The sequence below is a fragment of the Podarcis cretensis genome (genome assembly GCF_951804945.1).
Source record: "Podarcis cretensis genome assembly, chromosome: 3".
NCBI lineage: Eukaryota > Metazoa > Chordata > Lepidosauria > Squamata > Lacertidae > Podarcis > Podarcis cretensis.
In genome coordinates, this window is record NC_137172.1 from 112796805 (window position 1) to 112821408 (window position 24604).

The window sequence follows — 24604 nt, forward strand, 5'->3', positions numbered from 1 at the left end:
AAAATAGTAAAATTATAATTATGGGATGGGACGTCTCTATTTATACCCCACACATCTTACTGGTTTGCCCCAGCCACTCTGGGCAACTTCCAACATATATAAAAATGTTAAACTTTAAAAAAGAACAACCCTTCCCTATACAGCATTGCCTTCAGGTGGCTCTGGGTTTGGATAACTTCATACCCTCCAACATTTGTCCAATAAAAATAGGGGCATCCTAAGGAAAAGTGGGACATTGCAGGATCAAATCAGAATCTGGGATGGCTTCTCTAAATCAGGGACATCCTTGGAAAATATTAACACTTGGAGGGTCTGAAAATGGATTCAGGGCGGTTTCATGCAACTTGTGGTTTTTTAGTGGAGCTGATTCAGGGTCTATCTGCTTCACTTGCAATCATATCATTTTTAACTTTTGATTTCAGGCAGAGGTGACGCAGTTTAACCCTCCCCGTGGGTGTGAGTGCCTCATGCTGTAGTTAAACGTAGGGAGAAAGGTCCAACTGCAATTTTCATTTTCATTGTGGGTTGTGGGTGTGTTAAACCTCCCCAGCAGTGCATGGATTCCCAATGAACATCACTCCCATGTGTGCAATTAAATGAAACGTGAAAATGTGATTAGTGTCACATGCAGACAGGCCCTCAGCAAGGAAAGCAGAAAGGAGTTGGCACCTTTGCTCTTATAGTCATAACTTGTTTTCCTTCCTAGTGGCAGACAAGCAAGCTCACTCTTGAAAATGTTACTATACAACCAACTTGCTCCTGTCCAACAATGGTGCAGAAAACAGTTGCTCATACAGAACTCCATTGACAATGCAAACCTCCACATGTCTACTTGGAAGTAAGTCGCCTTTAGTTCCATGGGGCTCAGTTCTCAGGGAAGTACCAGACGTAGGATTGCAGCCTTATTCCGATTTCCTTTGGGGACACCGAGGACTCGGAATGTTGATCAAGCGAACTTGAAAAGAGAGGTCGAGCCATTCAATTGCTTCTCCATTATTTCCTCAGGGGTAAGTTAAACCAACACTCTAAAAAGTGTTGCTGCCTAAATGTGTTTTTGTTGCTGCTACTTCTCACCAAATGCCAAGGGACTGGATGGAGCTGGAAGAGAATTGGACAGCAGGCAAATGTGGGAGTATAAAATGTTGGGTAAAATGTGGGATGGAAGAAAAAGGAAGGGGCGAAAACAGCTTTAGTTTTTCAAGGTGTGGGTCAATAATCATGCTTATTGGCTAAATTTAGCAAGGGAGTCATAGTGTGGGAATGGACTTATGGCTACATTTTGGGTTATTTTTTTCTTCCGACGTTATATAGAACTTCATCTACCAGTACAGGCCCTGTTAGCTGAGCTTGAGAAGATGCTGCCCTGGCAAAGGCTTAGTCGGCTGAAGCCTTAAATAGTCTGGCAGGGCTTCACCCCCTGGGATTGCGGTTTGTAGTATTTAAAGGGCCTGTAGTCTATGATAATAATAATTTTAATTTATTATTTATACCCCGCCCATCTGGCTGGGTTTCCCCAGCCACTCTGGACGGCTCCCAACAGGATATTATAAACACAATAAAACATCAGACATTCAAAACTTCCCTAAACAAGGGCTGCCTTCAGATGTCTTCTAAAAGTAAGATAGTTGTTTATTTCCTTGACATCTGATGGAAGGGCATTCCACAGGGCAGGTGCCACTACTGAGAAGGCCCTCTGCCTGGTTCCCTGTAGCTTCACTTTTCGCAGGGAGGGAACCGCCAGAAGGCCCTCAGAGCTGGACCTCAGTGTCCGGGCTGAACAATGGGGGTGGAGACACTCCTTCAGGTATACTGGGCCGAGGCCGTTTAGGGCTTTAAAGGTCAGCACCAACACTTTGTATTGTGCTCAGAAATGTACCGGGAACCAATGTAGGTCTTTCAGGCCCAGTGTTATGTGGTCTTGGCGACCACTCCCAGTCACCAGTCTAGTTGCCGCATTCTGGTGAATGCTCATTCTGCAACTGAATACCCCTCCACAATTATAGAGCAGGAGAGACAGGGACAGAGAACATATGGTGCTCTTGATGTTTGGTGGAGTACAACTCCCATCATTCCTGGCTAGCTGCTGTGCTGGCCGAGGAGGATGGGGTTTGGAGTTCCACAGTATCTGGAAGACTGTGTGTTTCCCACCCCTGCTCTAGGGGAATCAACATCAGACTCCAAGGATGAGGGAAAAGCCATGTCCTCAGACCAGGCAAGTGGTACAACATCTGACCAGAGTCCTCTTCAAGCCAGCACTGGGACCCTGAGGCAGGAGATATAACAACGTCCGACTATCAATGAAACTTTCAGGGACAGGATTCATATTCTGTGTACAAGCTCTGCAACAAACAGGGACATTTGATAACTTGTTATTTATGGTAACTATAGTTATAGTTTACATGGGTTTAAGGACAATACATGCATGCCTGAATAGAAATAGCTGGCGAAGATTCAGTCGGTTCCAGCTACAGTGGATGTCACATTGCAATGTGACGGTGCTTTCAGATGTCATATGAGTCACCGAGCCTGTGAAAGAAAAGGGTCCGGCAAGAAAATAGAAGAGGATAATGTCAACAAGAGCACTTGGAAGGCCAAGGAACATGTCACGATAACCTTATAAATTGATTAGTACAACTGAGACTTGGTGGGACAACTCCCTGGCTTGGAACGAAGCAATTGAAGGGCACAATCTCTTCAAGTTAATGGTAAAGGAGGGGGATTAATGATATTTGTCAAATGTGTACACCTGCGCGGAAATTCAAGACAGTAAACAAGTCAGTCCAGTGGAGAACATGTGGGTAAAAATAAAGAAGTCAGCTTCAGCTGTGGAAATAGCAGGATGCTTTGAACTACTGTCCAAGTAAGAGTTCTGAGACTTTTCCTGCAACTCCGGCAGGGCTGACCCACCCATGAAGCAAGCTGAGGCAACTGCCTCGGGGGGCAGGATCTACAGGGGCATCAGATTCTGATGTAGATCTTTATGCCCCCCCCCTTGTTCCTGATTTAGATATTCATTCATTGCTTCTTCCTTGCTGGGGAGGGGGATGCCATTTTGTGGGTTGTATCAGGTGTCAAAATGTCTTGGGCCAGCCCTGAAGTCCTGGCACCAAAGCAGAGCACTGTTGGAGGCCAATGGAAAGAGTCTGTGATTGAAGGTGGAATCCCACCATGTGCTTCTGCAGAAGGATAGGAAACTGGCATGTTGAATACATTTCTTCCTCCTACGCACCAATTGTTGTCAGATGGCTGTAACACCGTTTGAGCTCTTTTTGAGCATCAAGCCTGGAGAGGGAGATGTGCGAAAAAATCCCGCAGCCCACAAAGTTGGCACTCGCGAGTTCATCTGCGCTTATTCAGAACACACTGTTTATGTTGCTGTTGCAGTCCCATCTGTGGTGGCTGAAAAGTGAAGCTATTTAAGTCTATGGCAGAGAAGGAAGGCATAAATAAAAGCTGTGCTTTTTATTATTGTCGTTGATCCTGTCTGTTTCCTTGAGGCAGCCTTTGGATGCCTAACTTTCAGGAACTGCCACGGAGAAGCCCAGTTGGGATAAGACGTCACTTTAGGACAGCCCCTTGCACAGATGGATAAGCCACTCCACAGAACCAGGAGGACTTTGAGTTCATCCTCCTTCATACCTTCAGGGGTCATTTACCTTTTACTTTACCATATATTCAGAATGATTGTCAGGAAAAGGAAACCTGAAAAGCTACAGTCCAGGTGTGGAAATGCTTCTATATTTCCAAGCACAATTCAAAGTGCTGGTGCTGACATTTATTTTTTTTTTTTTATAAGTATTTATTAAGATTTTTTAAAATACAAAATGCAAAAATAATAAACAATATAACATGGATCATAACACATTTTTCAGAACTTCTTTGGACTCCCTCACGTCTCCCACTCCCACTTACATCGTTCAAAGTGCTGGTGCTGACATTTAAAGCCCCAAGTGGCCTCAGCTCAGTATACCTGAAGGAGCGTCTCCACCTCCATCATCCTGCCTGGACATTGAGGTCCTCCTCCGAGGGCCTTCTCGCAGTTCCTGTACTGTGAGAAGTGAAGTTACAGGGAACCAGGCAGAGAAGTTACAGGGAACCAGGCAGAGGGCCTTCTCGGCAGTGGTACCCTCCTTGTGGAATGCCCTCCCACCAGATGTCAAGGAGATAAAGCTCTACACCACTTTTAGAAGACGTCTAAAGGCAGCCCTGTATTGGGAAGTTTTTAATGTTTGATGTTTGATTATATTTTTGTATGTGCTGGAAGCTGCCCAGAGTGGATGGAGAAACCCAGCCAAATGGGCAGGGTATTATTACTAGTCTATAAAGGAATTTTTGGACCTGCTGCGTACTATCAGCTATCCCGCCCTGCTCTCTAAATCTTCTATATGTGCTCTTTTCCTTCTCAGGTCAGCAACAGAGCTTTGGTTGACCTTAAAGCCCCTTCAGATGCATGTAAACTGTACAGCTCTGTCTACCAGAATACTTCATTGTTTTGTCCTACAATCACAGCAACCCATTTACATCTGGAATACAGAATCTGTGGACCTCCAGCTCTTGATGGACTCCAACTCTCATCAGTCCCAGCCCATATGGCCAGTTGTCACTTTACTTTTCTCTGAGTAAACATGCATGAGCTCTGGCCATAAACCTGACTCAACTCTTTGCGGTCTTATGCTTTTCAGCTCCTGGCCTAGAGGAATCTGGAGCTTAAAGGAGCTGCAATGCAGGGAGAATTTAGCCAGGTAGGATTTCACCAGCAGCACCGTCAATGAGCTTCAATGTCAAGAAAATATGCTGGTCCTGCTGAATCTTTGCCGGCCATGAAGCCACAAAAGGATGCTCCTCTGACTTCAAGGGCAATTCTACTGGTGGGCAGAAGGTGAAACGCCAAGTTTACTTTCAGTTGGAAAAGCCCTATGTTTTTAACATTTATCTTCATGTGAGAAGCAATGACAAATCTCTCTTTTGGGAAGACAAAGAGAAAACTTACAACGGGACATGCAGTGATGTAATGCAAAGCCATGTGAAATTGTATAGCAGGATACGAATTCTGTGGCCCTCTAGATGTTGCTGGACTACATTTCCCAGCAGCCCCTTGACCCTTGGCTGATGGGAGTTGGGAGTTCAAACACATCTGCAGAGCCACCACCTTTGTTACACACAGACTAAGAGCAAGACCTCTATCAATTCATTAGTCGTTCAATTATGCTTCAGTGCAATGACTGGACTCCCATTAACTTGAAGTGGATGTCCTCCAAAATTAAACATCTAATCTTGGCTATAATCTCCTTGGCTAGTCCTCCTCGGTCTGTACTTCTTACCACCAAATAATAATAATAATTCAGGCACGCTAACAGAGAAAGTGATCTGAAGCAAAGTTGATTGAAAGTACAATGCACTGAAATACTACACTTGCAATCCAGGGAGGGGCCCAAGAAGCAAACCACAAAACGGTAGGGGGGAGGTGAGTGGAGATCTACATCAAGAACAAGGATCTAAATCAGGAACAAAGGGGAGGGAATCAAATCAACCTTATCTGACATTTGAAGGTGGGTGCAGAGCCCAGAAACTCCAGAGGGAAGCCCCCACAATTTCCTCCCTAGGGGTAGGAGGAGAACAACAGTACCTCCTATTTGCAGAGAGACTGCTGTAGAGGTAGCATTGCTGAGGAGGTGGAAGCTCTGGCTACCAATGAGTGTTTCACAGCCATTTCTACCACTGTGGTGGCAGCTGCAGTAGGCAATGGATTCCTTGGAGGCCAGATCTGTTGCCCGTGTGGTTCCTGCTGCCTGAGACCGTTGCCTCACCTTGCCTCATAGGTGGAAGAGACCCTGTTTAAATCACTATGACATAGATCACCATTTTTACATATTCAGCCGTACGTTGTTTGTCAAATGGATTCAGTTCTGGAAATCTGTTCGACTTCCGAAAATGTTCAACAACCAAGGAGCTTCCTGCACTCAATCAGAAGCCGTGGAAGCTGTGTTGGACATTCGGCTTCCAAAGAACGTTCGCAAACTGGAACATCCACTTCTGGGTTTGCAGCGTTTAGGAGCCAAAACGTTCGAGTCACAAGGCATTCGGGATCCAAGCTACAACTATATCTACATAAAAGGAAATCAGTCAGAAAGCCCATAAAACTCAATGGGCCTTACCAAGTAAGCATGGTTAGGACCGCAGCCTGGGGCTGCTAACCTTTGAATGCAACCGGACTTAGTCATGTATAGAATTGCCCTGTTAATCTTGGAAGAGAAATGATCATACTCCTCTGAATTCTAAGAGTGATACAAAGAGGTCCCATTCACAGGGGCAGTGCTGAAATTTTACTTGGATCAATAGAGTTATATACTGAAATCAGATCTCAATATCTATCACAGTTTGGTTAAGGTAAAGGTAAAGGTAAAGGTACCCCTGCCCATACGGGCCAGTCTTGACAGACTCTGGGGTTGTGCGCCCATCTCACTTAAGAGGCCAGGGGCCAGCGCTGTCCGGAGACACTTCCGGGTCATGTGGCCAGCGTGACATCGCTGCTCTGGCAAGCCAGAGCCGCACACGGAAACGCCGTTTACCTTCCCGCTGGTAAGTGGTCCCTATTTATCTACTTGCACCCGGAGGTGCTTTCGAACTGCTAGGTTGGCAGGCGCTGGGACCGAGCAGCGGGAGCGCACCCCGCCGCAGGGATTCGAACCGCCGACCTTTCGATCGGCAAGTCCTAGGCGCTGAGGCTTTAACCCACAGCGCCACCTGCGTCCCTGCGTTATATACTGAAATCAGATCTCAATATCTATCACAGTTTGGTTAAGCTTCCCCTAATCACTAAATCTCAGTAATGCATAATGCCACTTATCTTTCTTTCCCATGGGAAACTGACTTGTCACAGGCGTCAGAATGAAAACATTTCAGGGTTTTCCCGGAAGATTTGCATTAAGGCACAATGAAAGGTTTGTGAAACTTGTCATCACATTTATTGAAAGCAGAAACACAATACGTTGCCATCAAGTGTTTGGCAGGAGCTGCAGTTTCACAGTCCTGGAAAGTGACAGTGAGTGGAATTTGTGAAAGAGGTTCCTAGAAATACTCCACATCCCCACTGAGCACACTCTAGTTCCTTGGCAGAGAAATAAAACAGAGAAAAGTGCTTGGGATTCAACCAGTTTCTGCCATAATGGGACGTGGAAGACTTTGGAGGCAGTTAGTAGTTTTTCTTAATGTGTCTGGACATGTGCACTTTTGAAACAATGGCAGAAAGTTCAGATGTCCCATCCTGCTGCTGATTTACTATACTTTAGATCATTTTAGATAAATAGGTACCGCTCTGGCGGGAAGGTAAACGGTGTTTCCGTGCACTGCTCTGGTTCGCTAGAAGCGGCTTAGTCATGCTGGCCACATGACCCAGAAGCTGTACGCCGGCTCCCTCACCAATAAAGCGAGATGAGTGCTGCAACCCCAGAGTCAGCCACGACTGGACCTAACGGCAGGGGTCCCTTTAACTTTACCTTTATGTGAAAAAGCACTTCTGGCCTGAATCGTCCAACATTCAGCTTCACTGACTGGCTCCGTTTCTAATATCATGAGAGAAGGAGGGGAACTTTTCTACGTTCACTTTCTCCTTTCCATGCCTAATTTTTTATACTTCCTTCATGCTCCCCCCTCTGGCCTCTTACTCACTTTCCCCCAAACTAAACAGTCCCAAATGTTGTAAATCTTCCTGCACGGGAGAGATGTTCTAGTCCCATTATCACTTTGGTTGCCCTTTTCAAACCCTTTTCAACTCTACAAACTCCTTTTCGGGATGCAGCAACCAGAACTGTGTAGAGTATTACTCCTAGTGTCTTTTGAGTATAATAGATTTGTAGAAAACCATTATGATGAAAATCTTGACCTTTCATCTGACAATCATCTGCTGATGGAGTAAATCAAAATGGGCTTCCCTTTCAGACTGTGCCAGAATTGCCAGGCCTTGTCTTCAGCCTTCATTGTCTCTCTCTCTGTGTGTTGCGTTGTATGCTGTCTTTTGAATAAATGATGTATCATCTGATCTTGAGCTAGTTCTCAAATACATGTCTTTTGTGCTACTTGACAAGCCCCTCTGTCATCAGAGTAGTTTTAAAATGGTAACCGCACTTGAGTTTGCTTAGGGTGGGTCTTACGTTTAAAGGCCGCTCCCAATATGTTTGTGTTGCAGTTCTTCCCCAGAAACGAATTGTTTATTAGGTTTGCAGAAGAGGGAGAAGCCCGAACTGCTGTGGTTTTAAACTTACATATTTACAATGCGCTTTTCTCAGGGTGGGGTGGTGAACTTTGTTGGCCAACCTTTCTATTGTCCTTACAAAAAGGGTATACAGTGGGGCTGGTGACTATTGGAACTGTCGGTTCAGGGCTAATTAGATTCATCTGGTCAAGTTTAATTAGATAGATGAGTGTTGGGGAACCTGTGCCCTGCCTTCAGATGTTGATGGACCATCATGCCTAGAAATTGTCGGTGCTGCCTGGGTCTGGTAAGAATGGCATGTCCAGCAACAACTGGAGGTCCCTTGAGACAGATACTAGATAAGCCAAGTATTTGACTCTTTCCTGTTGTGTCGAGCAGATTCTGGTTGAATGGCAGGGGCATCCTGTCCCGTTTCGCTGTGTGAGGTGTAATGGGAAGATGCCACCTGTAAGATATAAAAAGTGGGTCCTAAGACCCTTAATCCCACTCCTTAAAATGCAATCTGAACAAAATTGGTGAAGCAACAAAGTTTATTGAATACAATATGTTCTTGCAAGAATGGGTGTCTTGAGTAAAGGTAAAGGTAAAAGGACCCCTGACCATTAGGTCCAGTCGTGACCGACTCTGGGGTTGCAACGCTCATCTCGCTTTACTGGCCGAGGGAGCCGGTGTACAGCTTCTAGGTCATGTGGCCAGCATGACTAATCCGCTTCTGGCGAACCAGAGCAGCGCACGGAAACACCGTTTACCTTCCCGCTAGAGCGGTACCTATTTATCTACTTGCACTTTGAGGTGCTTTCAAACTGCTAGGTTGGCAGGAGCAGGGACCGAGCAACGGGAGCTCACCCCGTCATGGGGATTCGAACGGCTGACCTTCTGATCGGCAAGCCCTAGGCTCTGTGGTTTAACCCACAGCGCCACCCGCGTCCCATGTATCTAGAGTAGGCACACCCAAAATTGACAGAGCATAGGTTTCTATTCCCTACACCTGAAGCGCAGTTCCCTCCCTTGTCTCCCCATAGGCTGGAAACTGCAAGGTTTACAGCCTATCATGACTGCCTAATTTCCCTACTAAAATCCCCGCCTTTGTTGACATCTCCCATTACTCTGATTTTGCCGCGTTCCACTCGCGTCCCTACTTTTTCACATAGGACATGGTTAAACTATGCAATTCACTATCACTAAATGATGTGAGGTCCACTAATTTGGGCACTTTTGAAAGACAATTGGACAAATTCATGGAGGTTAGGGCTACTACATTTGATGGCTATGTTCTCCCTCTTCTGTCGAAGGCAGCATGGCTCTGAATATCAGCTTGCTTGGAATAACAAGCAACAAGAGCGTTGTTGCATTCATGTCCTGCTGGTGGACTTCCCCTAGGCAAACTTGGATAGCTCAGTTGGTTAGAGCATGGCGCTGATAACCCCAAAGTTGCAGGTTCGATCTCCGTATGAGACAGCTGTATATTCTTGCATTGGAGGGGGTGGATTAGATGATCCTCAGGGTCCCTTCCAACTATACAATTCTATGTTTCTAAGAAATATGGTTAGCCACTGTGAGAACAGGATGCTAGATTCGGCCTGGCTGAACAGGGCTTCTTTCTCATTCTTATGAGAGCAAACTGAGGATGTCATTCTAGTTCAACCCATTCTTGGAGGCTACTTTCTTTTTTAAATGGAGTCCCCTCTCTCGTAAACACCTGCTAGACTAGGGAACAGACATAACAGTTTATTTCCAATCAATGTCCATTTCACATATTTTCATTCATAAATACGTTCTGTCCTGTTTCAACATTATTATGCTCTAATCCCAGTTCACAGAAATTGAATTATTCAAGTATCCCTAATGCACACATTTACTAAATCCCTTACATCCTCCGGGGAAGTATTATAAATGAACTTGTAGTTGAACAGTTTGGGGCTGAGCTGAGATCATGATTCATTATGGGTGCCCAGTCAACCAAGAACTTCACACTGACGTTATTTAATTTCTACATCACCGTTCTGTCTGAAAGAGAGTCCAGGGCAGTTAATAAACGTCAGAAAAGATTCAAACACAAAAACTTTAGAACGCATACACATCAAACCATAAAGTATGTACAGTGGTACCTTGGGTTACATACACTTCAGGTTACAGACTCTGCTAACCCAGAAATAGTACCTTGGGTTAAGAACTTTGCTTCAGGATGAGAACAGAAATTGTGCTCCAGCGGTGCGATGGCAGCAGGAGGCTCCCATTAGCTAAAGTGGTGCTTCAGGTTAAGAAAAGTTTCAGGTTAAGAATGGACCTCCGGAATGAATTAAGTACTTAACCTGAGGTACCACTGTACAAACGTTAGAATAATAAAACTTGGCAGGATAGGGATGTTTAAAATAGCTGCTAATGCAAGAGAAAAGAAAGGGCTGTAATACTGAAATTCCTATGCACACATTCCAAAGGCAACGTCTCATTGTCCTCAGCGGGAACTGTATATACAAAGCAAATATGGAGAGTGGTTATAAACATCAACAAAAAAGGTTACCTCTCTTTAAAGCTCATCCAAAGCATGTTCTTTCCCTTGAAGAATTCTTGGCACTGCAGTTTACTTCTCTCATCGAGTTACAGCTCCCAGCAACCCTTAACAAACTAAAGACTTGAGTGCCTTACAGTGTCCACATGTGCCTCAAATGTGATTTAAACATACAGCAGGTGCACAGCCTAACTCACCTGAAACCTATCAGAGGAGGGACATAACCATTTCTTTCAGCAGTGATGGATATTTTAAAGTTATGCAGGGCAGAGGGGGCTATCCTTTTTTTGAGCAGCCTTCACTTTTGACCAACCCTCTTGGGGCTGTAGGGCAGTGGTAGAATCATAGAATCACAGGGTGGATCGAAACACTGGGGGGGTGCTATAAATAAGTCAGAAATTAAATCGTTGTAGAAAAAAATCCCTATGGAAAATCATGTTTTTCAAATTTCCTGCTCTCTATTGCCATCTGGTGTTGCATGTTTATAGTGCATTCAAATCACAGTTTCTTTACTTATGTAGCTGAGTTTATATAATTGTAGAGTTGGAAGGGACCACGAGGGTCCTCTAGTCCAACCCCCTCCAATGCAGCAATCTTTTGCCCATCATGGGGCTTGAACCCACAACCCTAAGTCTCATGCTCTATCAACTGAGCTATCCCAGGTGGAGGTGACCAGAAGTGGGTGTGTCTGCTCCATATCATGTGGCAATTTCTAATGGTTTCTTGCAGAGATGGGGAGTAGGGCTGGGTAATATCTGGTTTTCAACATCACAATATATTACCAGCTAAACATGGTGATATACCACAATGTGTGAAATATGGATGGAACTATGTTGAGGCGAACAGTAGGGCTGGTTGATATCTGGTTTTCAGCAGCAACCTGCAAGGGTTGTAGGTTCCTTCATATAGGAAGATAAGAGACCTAACGGGTATGTTTTGGCCATCACAATGACATAAACCTTAGATCAGCTCATGCCCTCAGTTCTTAGTGTCTATAAAATTGCACAAGTGTCTTGCTAGTCCTTTATTGTTGCATTGACTAAAGAGTATAATGGCATTTATCAATTATTGTGGCACTAAGAGCCATTCTGGTTTTCAGATGTGCCACCAGGATGATGCATTAAGACTTGGGGATGCTTCTGTTGGTAAGTGTTGTTTTAAAGAAAAATTATTGTGTGCATTGAAGAAGGCTCTAGCATTGTTTTGCTTCCCCTAGAGGTAATCCAATTATATCCCAAAGTGCTGGGATATTTGTTGTCTGTGTCCAGACAGAACATCAGATTAAAAGATGAAGAATAGTAACAGGCTCTGAATGAAAAATGTTTGCTCCGTTATGCAGCCATAATTCCTCACCTAGGGGATTAATGCTTGGCTGACACATGAGAATATATATCTTATTCAGATCAATGACACAGCCTGTTTACACTACTGGCTGTTTTGGGTCCTGTCCTAAGGTACAAACACCTAGGCCTGTTGAGAAAAAGAGACCATTTTATTATACCCCAAGACGGCAATAGATTCAGGAGAGAGGAAAGACCTTCGCACAACATAAAGTTAATTGATGCAATCCTTTTCCACAAAGTATGGTGGTAAGAACTAGCTCTAAAAGGTGATAGGCACTTTCATGGCAGGTCGGCCTATCAACAGCTAGGTAAAGGTATAAGGGGACCTCTGACCATTAGGTCCAGTCGTGGCTGACTCAGGGTTTGCGGCGCTCATCTTGCTTTACTGGCTGAGGGAGCCGGCGTACGGCTTCTGGGTCATGTGGCCAGCAGGACTAAGCCGCTTCTGGCAAACCAGAGCTGCTCATGGAAACGTTGTTTACCTTCCTGCCGGAGTGGTACCTATTTATCTACTTGCACAGAACCTCCGCCTCTGGATAGCAGTTGCTGGTAGGTAAGTAGCATGGAAAGGCAAGCACTTTCGAGCCCTGCTTGGGGGCTTATGTACAGGGATAGCCTAACTTCTCTTCTCTGTGCTCTGGTAACCTCCAGGTTAGATTACTGCAATGCATTAAACGTGGAGCTGCCTTTGAAGATGGCTCGGGAACCACAGCTTGTGCAGAATTTGGTGGCTGGCTCATAGGGGCAAGATGTTCAGAGCACGTAAAGGTAAAGAACCCCTGGACGGTTAAGTCCAGGCAAAGGCGACTATGGGGTTGCGACGCTCATCTTGCTTTCAGGCCGAGGGAGCCGGTGTTTGTCCACAGACAGCTTTCCAGGTCATGTGGCCAGCATGACCAAACCGCTTCTGGTGCAACGGAACACTGTGACAGAAACCAGAGTGCACAGAAATGCTGTTTGCCTTCCCGCCGCAGTGGTACCTATTTATCTACTTGCACTGGTGTGCTTTTGAACTGCTAGTTGGCAGGAGCTGGGACAGAGAAATGGGAGCTCACCCTGTTGTGGGGATTCAAACCGCCAACCTTCTGATTGGCAAGCCCAAGAGGCTCAGTGGTTTGGACCACAGTGCCACCCGCATTCCATCTTAGCTCAACTACACTCACTATCAACTAGTTTATCGATGCAAATCAAAGTACTGTTTTCAACCTATGAAAGCCGCATGCAACTTCAGGCCCCAGTACCTCAAGGACTGCCTCTCCTCATATGAACCAAACTGGAACTGGACCCTGCATTAATTAATTATTATTAATTAAATTATTATTAATTAAATAATTATCTGAGGCTCTTCTCCAGGTGCCCCCTCTGGGATGAAGAAGGTGGTGAGAGAACAGGCCTTTTCAGTGATGGTTCCCCACTTATGGACTATTCTCCACAGGGAGGCAAGCCCACTGCCATTACTATCTGTTTTTAGGCACCAGATATTAACTTATCTTTTAGTGGAGTTGAACTTTGAAATTTCTGTCTCCAGAGAATCCTTTGCACACTGAGTTTGTGCGCTGAGAAAAACCCCAAGGGTTTTCTGTTGCAGTGGTTCTGTGTCTTGCAGAAGATTTGGAGGCATGCACCATATGGTGTACCTTCAAATTCATAAGGAGCAGTGGCGAGGCCTGCTGGGTCACATTGTTAACCCCACAGAAACTGAGACTGTGCACGTGAGAACACATAAAAGATTGTGCTTTCAAGGGAAAGCTGAACAGATACCAAGAGGCTTGAAAGTTGGCCAATTAAGAGAGAGCACACAGATTGTGTTAAGAAATTTTATTTGGGTCTGTGATGAAAGCACATAAATTACAAGTGGAAGAAACATCATGCCACAAAATTGCATAGGATTCTTACAAAAAAAAAATGTGAATTATGCCTCTAAAATTGTGAGAAACTGAAATTATATACATGGTAAATGAGAGGATTTTCTTAACTGAAAGCAAGTCACTATTTCCAACCAGCCAATCACATACAGGGTTTGGCAATGTACAAGAGCAAGGTTAGTTTTGAAAGAAAGAGAAGCCATGTCCCCTTGAAGTTCTATTAAAGAAATCTCCTACAGCCATGTGAGATTCATAACGTCTGATGTTTATGAACTAAAATTCGGTTGAAGCTAATAAAATCAAATGAAAAGTTTCTCAGTAGCGTGAAGAGATCAGGAGTGTAGGTTGAAGTTCCGTGTAATACAACGCAGCTCTATTCTCTAAAGCAGAAATGTCCACAGTATATTATTTCCACATGTTCAACACTTAACAAGGCAAATACATAAAAGGCACAAGACTCTCACATCATAGACTCCTTTTTCATTACCTTACTTTATTTCAAGTAATATTAATGGTAAATGATATATCACTGTAAGTTTAAACAAATGCAAGATATACAATATTCCACACTAACTACAACTGCAAAAGGGGCACTGTACAGATATTTAAAAAAGTAAGGACAGTCAATGGTCAAATACAAATGTACTGAAAACCAACTACATCTGATAATATACTCTGTTCAAACCATTAACTTTTATTTCATAAATTAAAAAGCTCATCAGTATTTCTCCTAGACTATTTGAAGCTGCAGTATACAAGCACATCAAAGAAATAGTCTCAGAATTGTTGTGAATACTGCTATTTATTTTATCTTACCTAACCTAAAACAAATTTATTGAACCTTTATCTTATAAAATGCAGCATTAAACTTTGACCCTTCCAGGTTTTGTATTTAACGATTAATAAGAGTGATCTTCAAAGTGCAAAAGTAGAATAAATGACAGGAGTCATATTCTTAAAATCAAAATGAAAGTCTCTGTTTAGAGTTAGGTCCTCTAAATTATATTTCCTCATGTGTGTTGTAAATTAAGAGAAAAAAAATACTGTTCAGCCAAGTTTTATTTCCCTATGTACACTTAGCATTTAACTTGAAACTTAAGTTTGATCTCTATTTATTGCTTACATTTAAATAAAATAAGTTATTTCTACTGAACTCCTGAGGGAAAGCAAACTACATATATGCTGTTAGGCATTAAGTATTTATTATTACCAGGACAAAATTTAGTGTTTCAATATCATCCACAAAGTAATTCTATTGAGTTTAGAGGGGCTATAACCTTTCTAAGGTTAATGGTATAAATAAATTGCAGGATAAGAACTGATGTGTTCATCCTCCATATCCTTCTGTCTATTTTCTTTTCACAAATTCTCCAGCTCTGAAATATCTGAGTTTTATATACATTTTGGAGACGGCATTTCCTACATGCATACCATACATTTTTTAAAACTATGGAAGAGATGTTTGCATGTCAGATACCACAGTCCAAAATATTTCAACAACAGATCACATGATGCAACCAAAAATAATAAATTGAAAACAATGCTCTCGGATCCACCCATTTATAATTGAAAACAATATACAATAGTAAGTTAAAAGATTCTTGTGATTTGAAGGTTGCTTTGTAAAGATGCCCACTGAAATATTAGCTCTGATCCCTGAAACTTCTTTATTTTGCCACAAGAGAAGGCTCTCAGTGAGAATTTGCATGCTCTGTTCATACACAGTGGTTTGTATATGTTTGTGTGTGTGTGCATACACATCTATGTGAACCCACATCACACAGGAAGCATATACAAACACATATCTCCTTCTCGAAGAGATTTCAGCTGGGAAAGTTAACTAGTCACCACGGCTTCAACAGAACATCTCAAAGCAGATATATTGTCAACAACGCAAGCAACTGGTTCTTGCAAAGCAAATAAAATAAAATCAGTGCAATTATCAAGATGATACAAGCTTTCAAGGTGCAAAGGAGGAAATAAATGGCTATGGATGTTATGATAATGTTCGGAATTTCTTTTTCAGCCACTGCTGCTTCACAGAGAGGTCTATGAATGTTTACTTTCACAAAACATGCTGGTCCCCACTGAAAGCTCCAAATTGCACATGGCCTGGCCAAAGTAGCCTGGGAAACAGCAGAACTGGCCTGTTGATCTACCCTCCAGACGGTAACGAAACAAAGAAGGCTTACAAATAACATAGACTTTCCTCATCAACCATTCCTTTTAGAAATGTGTGCTGTCCCTACAGATGTCTCCCATATCTGAAGATGCCCTGTTCACATCAGGAGAGTATCTGGAGAACACGGTGGGGACTTTTGCACCATGGTAATTTAGGTATGTGGCCTTGGAGGCGTTGCTAGAGGGGTGTATCAAATACTTTCCCTGGATTATCTTCCAGCTCCTCATTCTGCTGTGGCTTATGGTTGACTTTCCCACCATCGGATGCCAGGGGAGAAGTGGCAGAGCTGTGGTCTCCATCTTCACTAATTTTGCCTTTCATCGCCTCTTGAACAAATTCCAGGATTTCCAATGGGAGTCTTTTGAATTTGTCTTGGTATTCTTGATCGAGATCAGCCTGTAACTGGAAATAACAGCAACACCATCGTAAGTAATGCAATAGGCAATGATTGACCATCCGTGTTCTTCAAGCAATGTGGGCGGGGAAATGCATGGGGAAAATGGGATTTTGGGGGATTTTTCTAGGGGTGAATTCTGAGGGTTGGGGTAAACTTACCACCAATTGCACCGCACTCCTCTTGATCCTGCAGGGTCATTTCTAGGTATCTGGAGAGGGGAAATGGCAACCCCCACCGAGGGCCACACTTCCCCCTAGAACATCCCCTCTGAATATGTGACATAGTGTCACTCAGAGGGGCAAAACAAGCAGTGGAAAGGGAATTTTGCTCCATCCCAAGCCAACAGATTGTCCAGAAGCTGTTTTAAAGTTAAGAAAATACAGGGAAGCCCTCAGACCATCTCTTAAAGTATCTCCACACCCTAAAATAATATGACCTCCATCCTTTCTTGAAAAGGTTTCTGAAATTCCACCTACACCTTTGCAGAAGGTAGGGTGAGGTGTCAAAGCTATGATTTATGTAAACAAAAACTAATTTAGTATTATAAATCTGTGCCTAGGGTTCATTTCAACCAAGTCTCTGCTTTCCAGTATGCTGGCTGATGCTACTGCAATGTTTCTGAAACTATACTGAAACAGGGAGGCTGTTTTATAGGAAGCAAAATGATTATTTCCTGTAATAATGGGAGCCATGTTTTTAATGAGAGGTTTCCAATGAAGTTTCCGTTTCACATCTATGCGAAATGAACGATGGTTTCATATAGTTTTGGGAGCCCTTTCCCCTTATCGAATGCAACCATCATACCAGAGTGTTCGCTTAGCTGTTATGGAATGTTCGTGAACATTCAAACTGTCCACTGTTGGCCCAAAAAGCTTAAGCAGTACAGTGTGTTGATGATTTCAGCAGAGAAGGGAGGAAACAGAAGTACCGAATTTGTTGGCCAACACATACCATTCACATATCAATCTCATACAAATGCATGTGATTTCAGGGTGTGGGATTACTTAAAGAGGTAGCCTAAGGACTTCCCCCTTTGAACTTTCAAACAGTATGTTATATCTACCTATCTTTTGATCTATATTTGAGATATAGTGTGATACAGCATGTGAGTGGCATGTAATGTGAGAGAGACAGTCGGGGGAAACAATGAGGAAATGGGCACAGAGCATTATGTGACTCTGCTCCCCCCCATCATCAGCGCCTCCTCATCCATTCAAGTACTGGCATTCAAAGCAGCTACAGCCCTGTGTCTCTATTTGATATTATAATGTTGGATTCCAAAAGCTGGAACCGCTGTTTAATAAAACAAATGAGTTCAATATGTGCTCAGGGAGATACTGGTGAAGGTGGCTCAGGTTGTGCGTGGCTGTTCAAGACAAAGGCACAAATCAGGCTTCTGAAGTCTTTCCTCCAATATAGGAGCATCCTCAAGAGGTAAGCTGGTTATTGCAATGGTCCCTATTAAACCTTTCATCCTGGCGTGTGTGGGCTGGAAGGGGCTGTTATTACATCTGGCTGATCTTCAGGGGACGCTGCTACATATCGGTGTACTCTTGGTGTATTGTCAAGTACATAAAAGATGATACAGCTCGAGTGAGACAAAAGTACTCCCTTTGGGTTGCTTCAGAAGTTATATTTTTCTGACTCTTAGTTTTACTTGTGTTGTAAATGGACTGGGATGCCGGGTAGCCAGTCCTATATACTACATGAAGTGAAAATGTACTTCGAACATTTGACAAGGGTTTTGAAATAGATGTTGATCCAGCATGCCCTATAGTGGCACCATTCCAGGCAGAAGTCCCCGTCTGTCTGAGGAAAGTCCCTAAAATTCATGGATGCTCATGTTTTACTCAATCACATTCCAACACTGTAGGACTTGATGGAGGAGCAACATAACTAGACTTGATGTGCCCTAGCAGTGATCAAAAAACTAGTGTTAAAACACTGGAAGGAATGAGCACCCTCCAGATTGCTCAGTGGTTAGAAGGCTTATCTAGTCTTGCAACATATGAAAAAGTTGCCTTCAGCAGGTGGCACAAAGAGAACAAACACTCAGACACTGGGGATCCATACTTGGGATTGTTTGCATGAAGCACTTATCAAGTGAGGTCTGATAAAGCCTATTCCTTCCTGCCCGTGTTTCCCCAGCATAGTGTGAGGTGCTCCAGAGAGACTGAAGGCTCTCTCTAGATCACATGAGTGGAAGGAAAGGGGTTCAGATATAACCTTCAAGTGATTGTTCCCCTCCCCTTTGACATACACCCTGTTAATAGCAATTGAAGAACTTCTAATTGAAAGTGTTTGAAAAATCTCCTCTGTCCAACTGTTGTAGTTGCACACATGTCAAAAAGTAAAAGACACATCATATTTCAAAATGGAATAGTGGGCTAGGCACCTTGTAAATACAAATATTACATGACATAACTCATCAGCAGAAGGAGCCTGTGAGCTCTGCTTCCACCAAGTAACAGCTCCACTGAGACTCATTTTTTTATATAAATAGCAATTAAAAATGCTTTACAACGCTGTAGATGAAGCCAGCTCAAACGAGGGAAAAAACAAACAAGAGGCAGACAATTAAAGTCCAAAAGCAACAGGGAGATGGATCAAACTGCCCATTGTAATATTACTGTGGTGTTCCCAAGGCATAGCAGCTTACAATATTTTCTTAACTGGAAAGCCTGCTATAATTGTGCTCTAATATGAGAACTGCCAAGATTTTTCTGTTCATAATTGAAAAACAGTTGATTTCTTTTCTGCATTGCAGAGATGCTCAGTTCAGAACAGATGCAATATGACGTTTCCAGGCAGAGGATGCAACTGGAGGTGCAAGGGTGAGAAAGAAAATTGTGTAATGTGAGATAGGCTTAGCACTAATCTTAAAACTGGTTGCTTTTCTTGATCACTGAATAGATTGGTTCTTGAAATCATCCCTCCGCTTCTTATCGGTCTCAGTTCTACCTCTCCACTTTGATTCTCCAACCTTCTGCATCTCATCTCTTATTCTATTATGCAGTGGGATGACCATTTGCTATTTTGTTACAGGAAAAAGGAGGCTGACAAATATTGAAAAAAGGGAAATGTTTGAAATTAATCCTCCTCTACAAGACATTGATTGCACCATGGCTTGACCTTTGACAAAGTTCTCACTATGCCTCCTAGTCGAACAGATATATGGGAGCCAAACATATAAAGTTGACATGATCAGGGCTCTGTTTCTGACATTTTGTAAACACGCCGCCCAGGAGAACAAAAGCACAGTTAAATAGCAAGGAGAGCAGCTAAGCCAGAGCAAACACAGATGACAACAAAAGCCCTTTAGTTGTTTGACATTAGCATGCACACCTTAATTGTATTTTCCTCAACCTCTGGTCCAGAAAAAACAATCCTATCTTGTGATCTACTGAAGGCTTGTTGCATGTATCCTACTTAACTGTTAGCTGCTGCACCAAGAGGACCCACACTTATTTAAGAAGCTGTAAGTCCTATATTTAATCAGAAGGTCAGCGGTTCGAATCCCTGTGACGGGGTGAGCTCCCGTTGCTCAGACCCTGCTCCTGCCAACCTAGCAGTTTGAACGCATGTCAAAGTGCAAGTAGATAAATAGGTACTGCTCCAGCAGGAAGGTAAACAGCGTTTCCGTGCGCTGCTCTGGTTCGCCAGAAGCGGCTTAGTCATGCTGGCCACATGACCCGGAAGCTGTACGCCGGCTCCCTCGGCCAATAAAGTGAGATGAGCGCAGTAACCCCAGAGTCGGCCATGACTGGACCTAATGGTCAGGGGTCCCTTTACCTTTAAGTCCTATCTTTAAGAAATAGATGGGTTTTCTATATCAGAAGTTCACTGAACTTCAGATCTCAAGCTTCAGATCTTTTTGGGAAATCCCTTGGCTATTGATGGAACTCCACCCTTCAGGACACCTGACAATGGGCATGGTAAACCTTTTCAAGTCTCACTGGTTTCAGTCCAATAGTTAAGACTCAGAAATAACTCCCATTTAAAAATGGGGATTTATTAAAGTGTCTGGGCAGATCATGCCTTACATTTCTAGCACTCTTTGTAGAGATGAGCGATAGTGGGCATCTCCTACCAGATGGGCAAGGAGGATCAAATCAGATTTCAGAAAAGGGGTAAGCTCTTGAAATATGCAGCCGTCCAGCTCAAGAACTGGATTTTGTTCTAATATTGACTCAGCCACGGGATCAGAAACACACAAAACGTCTTTGTGTGCAGGAGTATCCAATTATGTAAGCCTTCACCTACAATCTGAAGTGGTAAAGATGAGACAGAGGATGACCCCAGCAGGGCCAGAGTTGGCATGTCTGTTTCAGGAGAAGCACCTCAAAACTGCTTTTCAGCAACTCATAGCTTGTGCTGGTGCTGATGGAGAGAAATAAGACCCTGTGTTTCCCTGCAGTACAGACAACTAAAGATAAAAGTGGGAATGGCATTAGACACTTGGTGTAATAAGACAAAGGAAACTTGTCGCAGGAAGCTGCTCCACATTCACAGCTAATGAATTGCTGATTAGGTTAGTTCCTGGATCAGAAATAGATGTGGTGAACAGAAAAAGGGTTGTTAAAATCTATCCTTTACTCCTTCCTGAATCATTTAAGAATATCTAATGCCTCCACTTTCTCAGCACAAAGTGCACAGGCCCAATGCTACTTTGCAACAATGATTCCCAGACCTCGCTGCTGTAATTGACAAAATGTAATTGCAATTGACAAAATGTACAGCTTCCTTGAACCTCGTCTAACAAGCCAGCTAAGCGATGTACAGAGTAAGCGAGTTTTTCCCTTGCAGCTTTTCATTCCCAGATTCATTTCATTAGTTTGACATAGGAAGGGGACAAAAGGCAACTTTATACTGCATATGAATTGTACTAAGCACATTGAGCCACACTGAAAGAAAAAGAGGAGTAGAAGTCAGATGTCAGTGGACTTAGACAACCACTCTTAACAGGAAACAGGCATGTTTGCACCTCCGCAGAAGAGAATAAAAAGGCTTTTGCATAATTAGTGGAAGACCGATATAGCATCATCTCAAAGACTCATACTACACTTCTTCCCCTGCTGCTACTCTTGTCCTAATGGAAAGCCAGCATAAAATGCACGAAAATTCATGGAAGTTGTGTCCAGGCAACAGAACAAAGGAAATTTCAGATTCTATAAGGACAAATTGGTGCTCAAAATGTAGAATGGAAATTATTTGGTTTAAAGACGCCAGTCATGCTTGCTGAGCTTAGATACAGGTTTGCAATGATTGCTTCAAGAAGAGGCGACCATTCCAATCCCCCATTTTTTCCTCCAGCTTGGATTAAAATCTGAATGGGAAAAGAATTCCTGTCTCCTCTGTCTCCTACTCAACCTGTTTCCAAAGTGTTTTTTTGTTTTTTTTAAGGACAAATGGATGAATGTAGAAAGACACATAGAATGAATAGATCTTCTAGGCAAAGCTACCTTCCAATAACAACAACTGTGCAAATCTGTTTTAAAGAATTATACACAGAGAAATGATTAGGCACAGATTATGTGCAGAATATCTTTCCACTGATGGACACAGGGGGAAATAAATCCTGGATGCTCCTGCTAGAGGACCATTTTCAAATTTTGCTGAACAATTAGGAGAACAGAGGCACAGACAGGGACGTGGGTGGCGCTGTGGATTAAACCACAGAGCCTAGGACTTGCCAATCAGAAGGTCAGCGGTTTGAATCCCTGCGACAGGGTGAGCTCCCGTTGCTCGGTCCCTGCTCCTGCCAAACTAGCAGTTTGAAAGCATGTTAAAGTGCAAGTAGATAAATAGGTACCACTCCAGTGGGAAGGTAAACGGCATTTCCGTGCGCTGCTCTGGTTCGCCAGAATAGGCTTAGTCATGTTAGCCACATGACCTGGAAGGTGTATACCGGCTCCCTCAGCCAATAAAGCAAGATGAGCGCTGCAACCCCAGAGTCTGTCACGAATGAACCTAATGTTCAGGGATCCCTTTACCTTTACCTTTAGAGGCACAGACAACAAAATATTTCCAAGTCATCTAAGCTCTGTGCTGTGTCAGGGTAGTGAAGGGTGACACAAACACTTATTTTAACTGACCACAAAGCAGCACAACACCTTTTAAAAAAATGATCACTGTCAAACAGACACATTGAATGCTCAGCTTACAGCTCATCCAACACCCCTAGCACCTAACAAAGGATTAAATCAACAACACTCACCCTAGGCTCTGAAATACACTGCAATATGTTTGTAGGCTCCTTTTGTGTAGCAACACAAAACCACTGCCCATGTCTCTTCATGCATACAAGTCATCTCCCACTTTTAAGGTGCAAACCTATGTATGCTTTCCAGGCAGTAAAACCTACTAGACACAACTGTCAAGTAGAAGCATGCAACTTAATGATTCTTTGAAAGGCTTTCTAAAATTATGTTACCATTTTGGCCAGCTTTGGGGGTGGGAGGGAAGAGACTGAAGACATTCATACTAATGTTGGCAAATGCTAAATCGAATTGCCTAAGATGTAAACTGCTGCAACTTATCCTCATGGTTTTCCTATACAGTGGTGCCTCGCAAGATGAAAATAATCCATTCTGCGAGTCTCTTCGTCTAGCGGTTTTCTCGTCTTGCGAAGCATCCCTATTAGCGGCTTAGCAGCTTAGCGCTATTAGTGGCTTAGCGGCTATTAGCAGGTTAGCGGCTAAGCGGCTAAGCGGCTATTAGCGGCTTAGCGGCTTAGAAAAAGGGGAAAAAAGGGAAAAAACTCGCAAGACTCGCAAGACGTTTTTGTCTTGCAAAGCAAGACCATAGGGAAATTCGTCTTGCGAAGCGCCTCGAAAAATGGAAAACCCTTTCGTCTAGTGGGTTTTTCGTCTTGCGAGGTATTCGTCTTGCGGGGCACCACTGTACATTGATCAGTATTTGTGTAAGGTTTTTCTCTTCTATACAGACACATACAAGGTGAGGAATATATAGCCTTCAGCTGAGACGACAGGCTCAATTTAGCCTCTCCAAACACTCTGGGCAGCATGCTTTCTTGCATTATGTTACATTGTCTCTTTGCAGGACAACAATGCAATACAGTGGTACCTCGGGTTACATACACTTCAGGTTACAGACTCCGCTAACCCAGAAATAGTACCTCGGGTTAAGAACTTTGCTTCTGGATGAGAACAGAAATCACACAGCGGCGGTGCAGCAGCAGTAGCAGCGGGAAGCCCCATTAGCTAAAGTGGTGCTTCAGGTTAAGAACAGTTTCAGGTTAAGAACGGACCTCCAGAACGAATTAAGTACGTAACCAGAGGTACCACTGTATTCCTTCTCTTCTGCTATTTGCCTGACCTAACTGGACAGCCCCTCTCCTGCAAGACAAACTGAAACAAAATGAAGGAAAAGGTCTGCAAAGTGACAATGGTGGCAGTTGTACCCCTGTTAGCATAAGCCAGATGAGTGATTTTCTTCCTGGAGCGATGCAGCCTCAAGAGAATGTTTGGGAGAAATGTGGCCCTCTAGAAGTTGTTGGACTCGTAGAACATCTGATGGGTCACAGGTTCCCCATTCCTCTTCTAAAGCCATAAAAAGAGGAAAGGGAAGGGGAGGAATATTGGCATAAGGGAGACAGCATCATTCACACTGTCAATTAACTTGGTTTCTGTAGCAATGGTATCTACAAGCCACACTCCAGTTGCAATGTCTGCTGTAAGAGAAGAATCCTGTATTTTGAGTGTGGGAGAAATGCAATCCCCTTAACAGAAACTGTATCAAGAGAGAAGATGTTTGGCTCTTGGGCTAATGACATTGACTGCACATGCATGAAGAAAACAAAACATGGTGGACCCAAAGGGATGGACTTATCCTTTGACTTGCTTTAAACTATGAGTTAATGCTAAGGTGATGATACCCAGCACCTTAGATTTGCAGCAGCTGCTTTATTTGGCCAGGGTTTATCAAGTGATAATTGCAGATCTCAATTGGGGAGTGCAACCAGGACCTCACATTTATTGTACTGACTACTAATGAAGTAAAGGTAAAGGACCCCTGACAGTTAGGTCCAGTTGCGAACGACTCTGGGGTTGTGGCGCTCATCTCGCTTTACTGGC

General features: G+C 43.4%; 1 protein-coding gene and 3 long non-coding RNA genes across 8 annotated transcripts in view; 3 read left to right on the top strand and 1 right to left on the bottom strand.

Annotated features, from left to right (window-relative positions):
- The first annotated feature begins 723 nt into the window (after positions 1 to 723).
- Positions 724 to 13175, top strand: LOC307212752. Of its 2 annotated transcripts, XR_013837174.1 has the most exons (3): positions 724 to 838; positions 4683 to 4879; positions 12716 to 13175. It is a non-coding gene; the product is annotated as an uncharacterized lncRNA (long non-coding RNA). The 2 variants fall into 2 exon arrangements; XR_013837175.1 differs by lacking the exon at positions 12716 to 13175 and having other exon boundaries at positions 4683 to 4997.
- Positions 6087 to 7138, top strand: LOC307213170. Its single transcript, XR_013837425.1, has 2 exons — positions 6087 to 6387; positions 6804 to 7138. It is a non-coding gene; the product is annotated as an uncharacterized lncRNA (long non-coding RNA).
- Positions 13176 to 13867: 692 nt separating the features above from the next.
- The window catches only part of PLCB1 (phospholipase C beta 1), a 472399-nt gene continuing 461662 nt past the window's right edge, over positions 13868 to 24604 (bottom strand). For 2 of the 3 annotated variants that reach the window (XM_079969662.1, XM_079969664.1), the window contains one exon: positions 13868 to 16513. In XM_079969662.1, coding sequence (XP_079825788.1) covers positions 16289 to 16513 — 225 coding nt within the window. In that variant the 3' untranslated portion in view covers positions 13868 to 16288. The remainder of the gene's footprint in view (positions 16514 to 24604) is intronic. The other variant, XM_079969663.1, reaches the window with a different exon arrangement.
- LOC307212757 lies at positions 16450 to 19641 on the top strand. 2 transcript variants are annotated; one of them, XR_013837182.1, is made up of 3 exons: positions 16450 to 16536; positions 19276 to 19342; positions 19554 to 19641. It is a non-coding gene; the product is annotated as an uncharacterized lncRNA (long non-coding RNA). The 2 variants fall into 2 exon arrangements; XR_013837183.1 differs by lacking the exon at positions 19554 to 19641 and having other exon boundaries at positions 16458 to 16536; positions 19276 to 19343.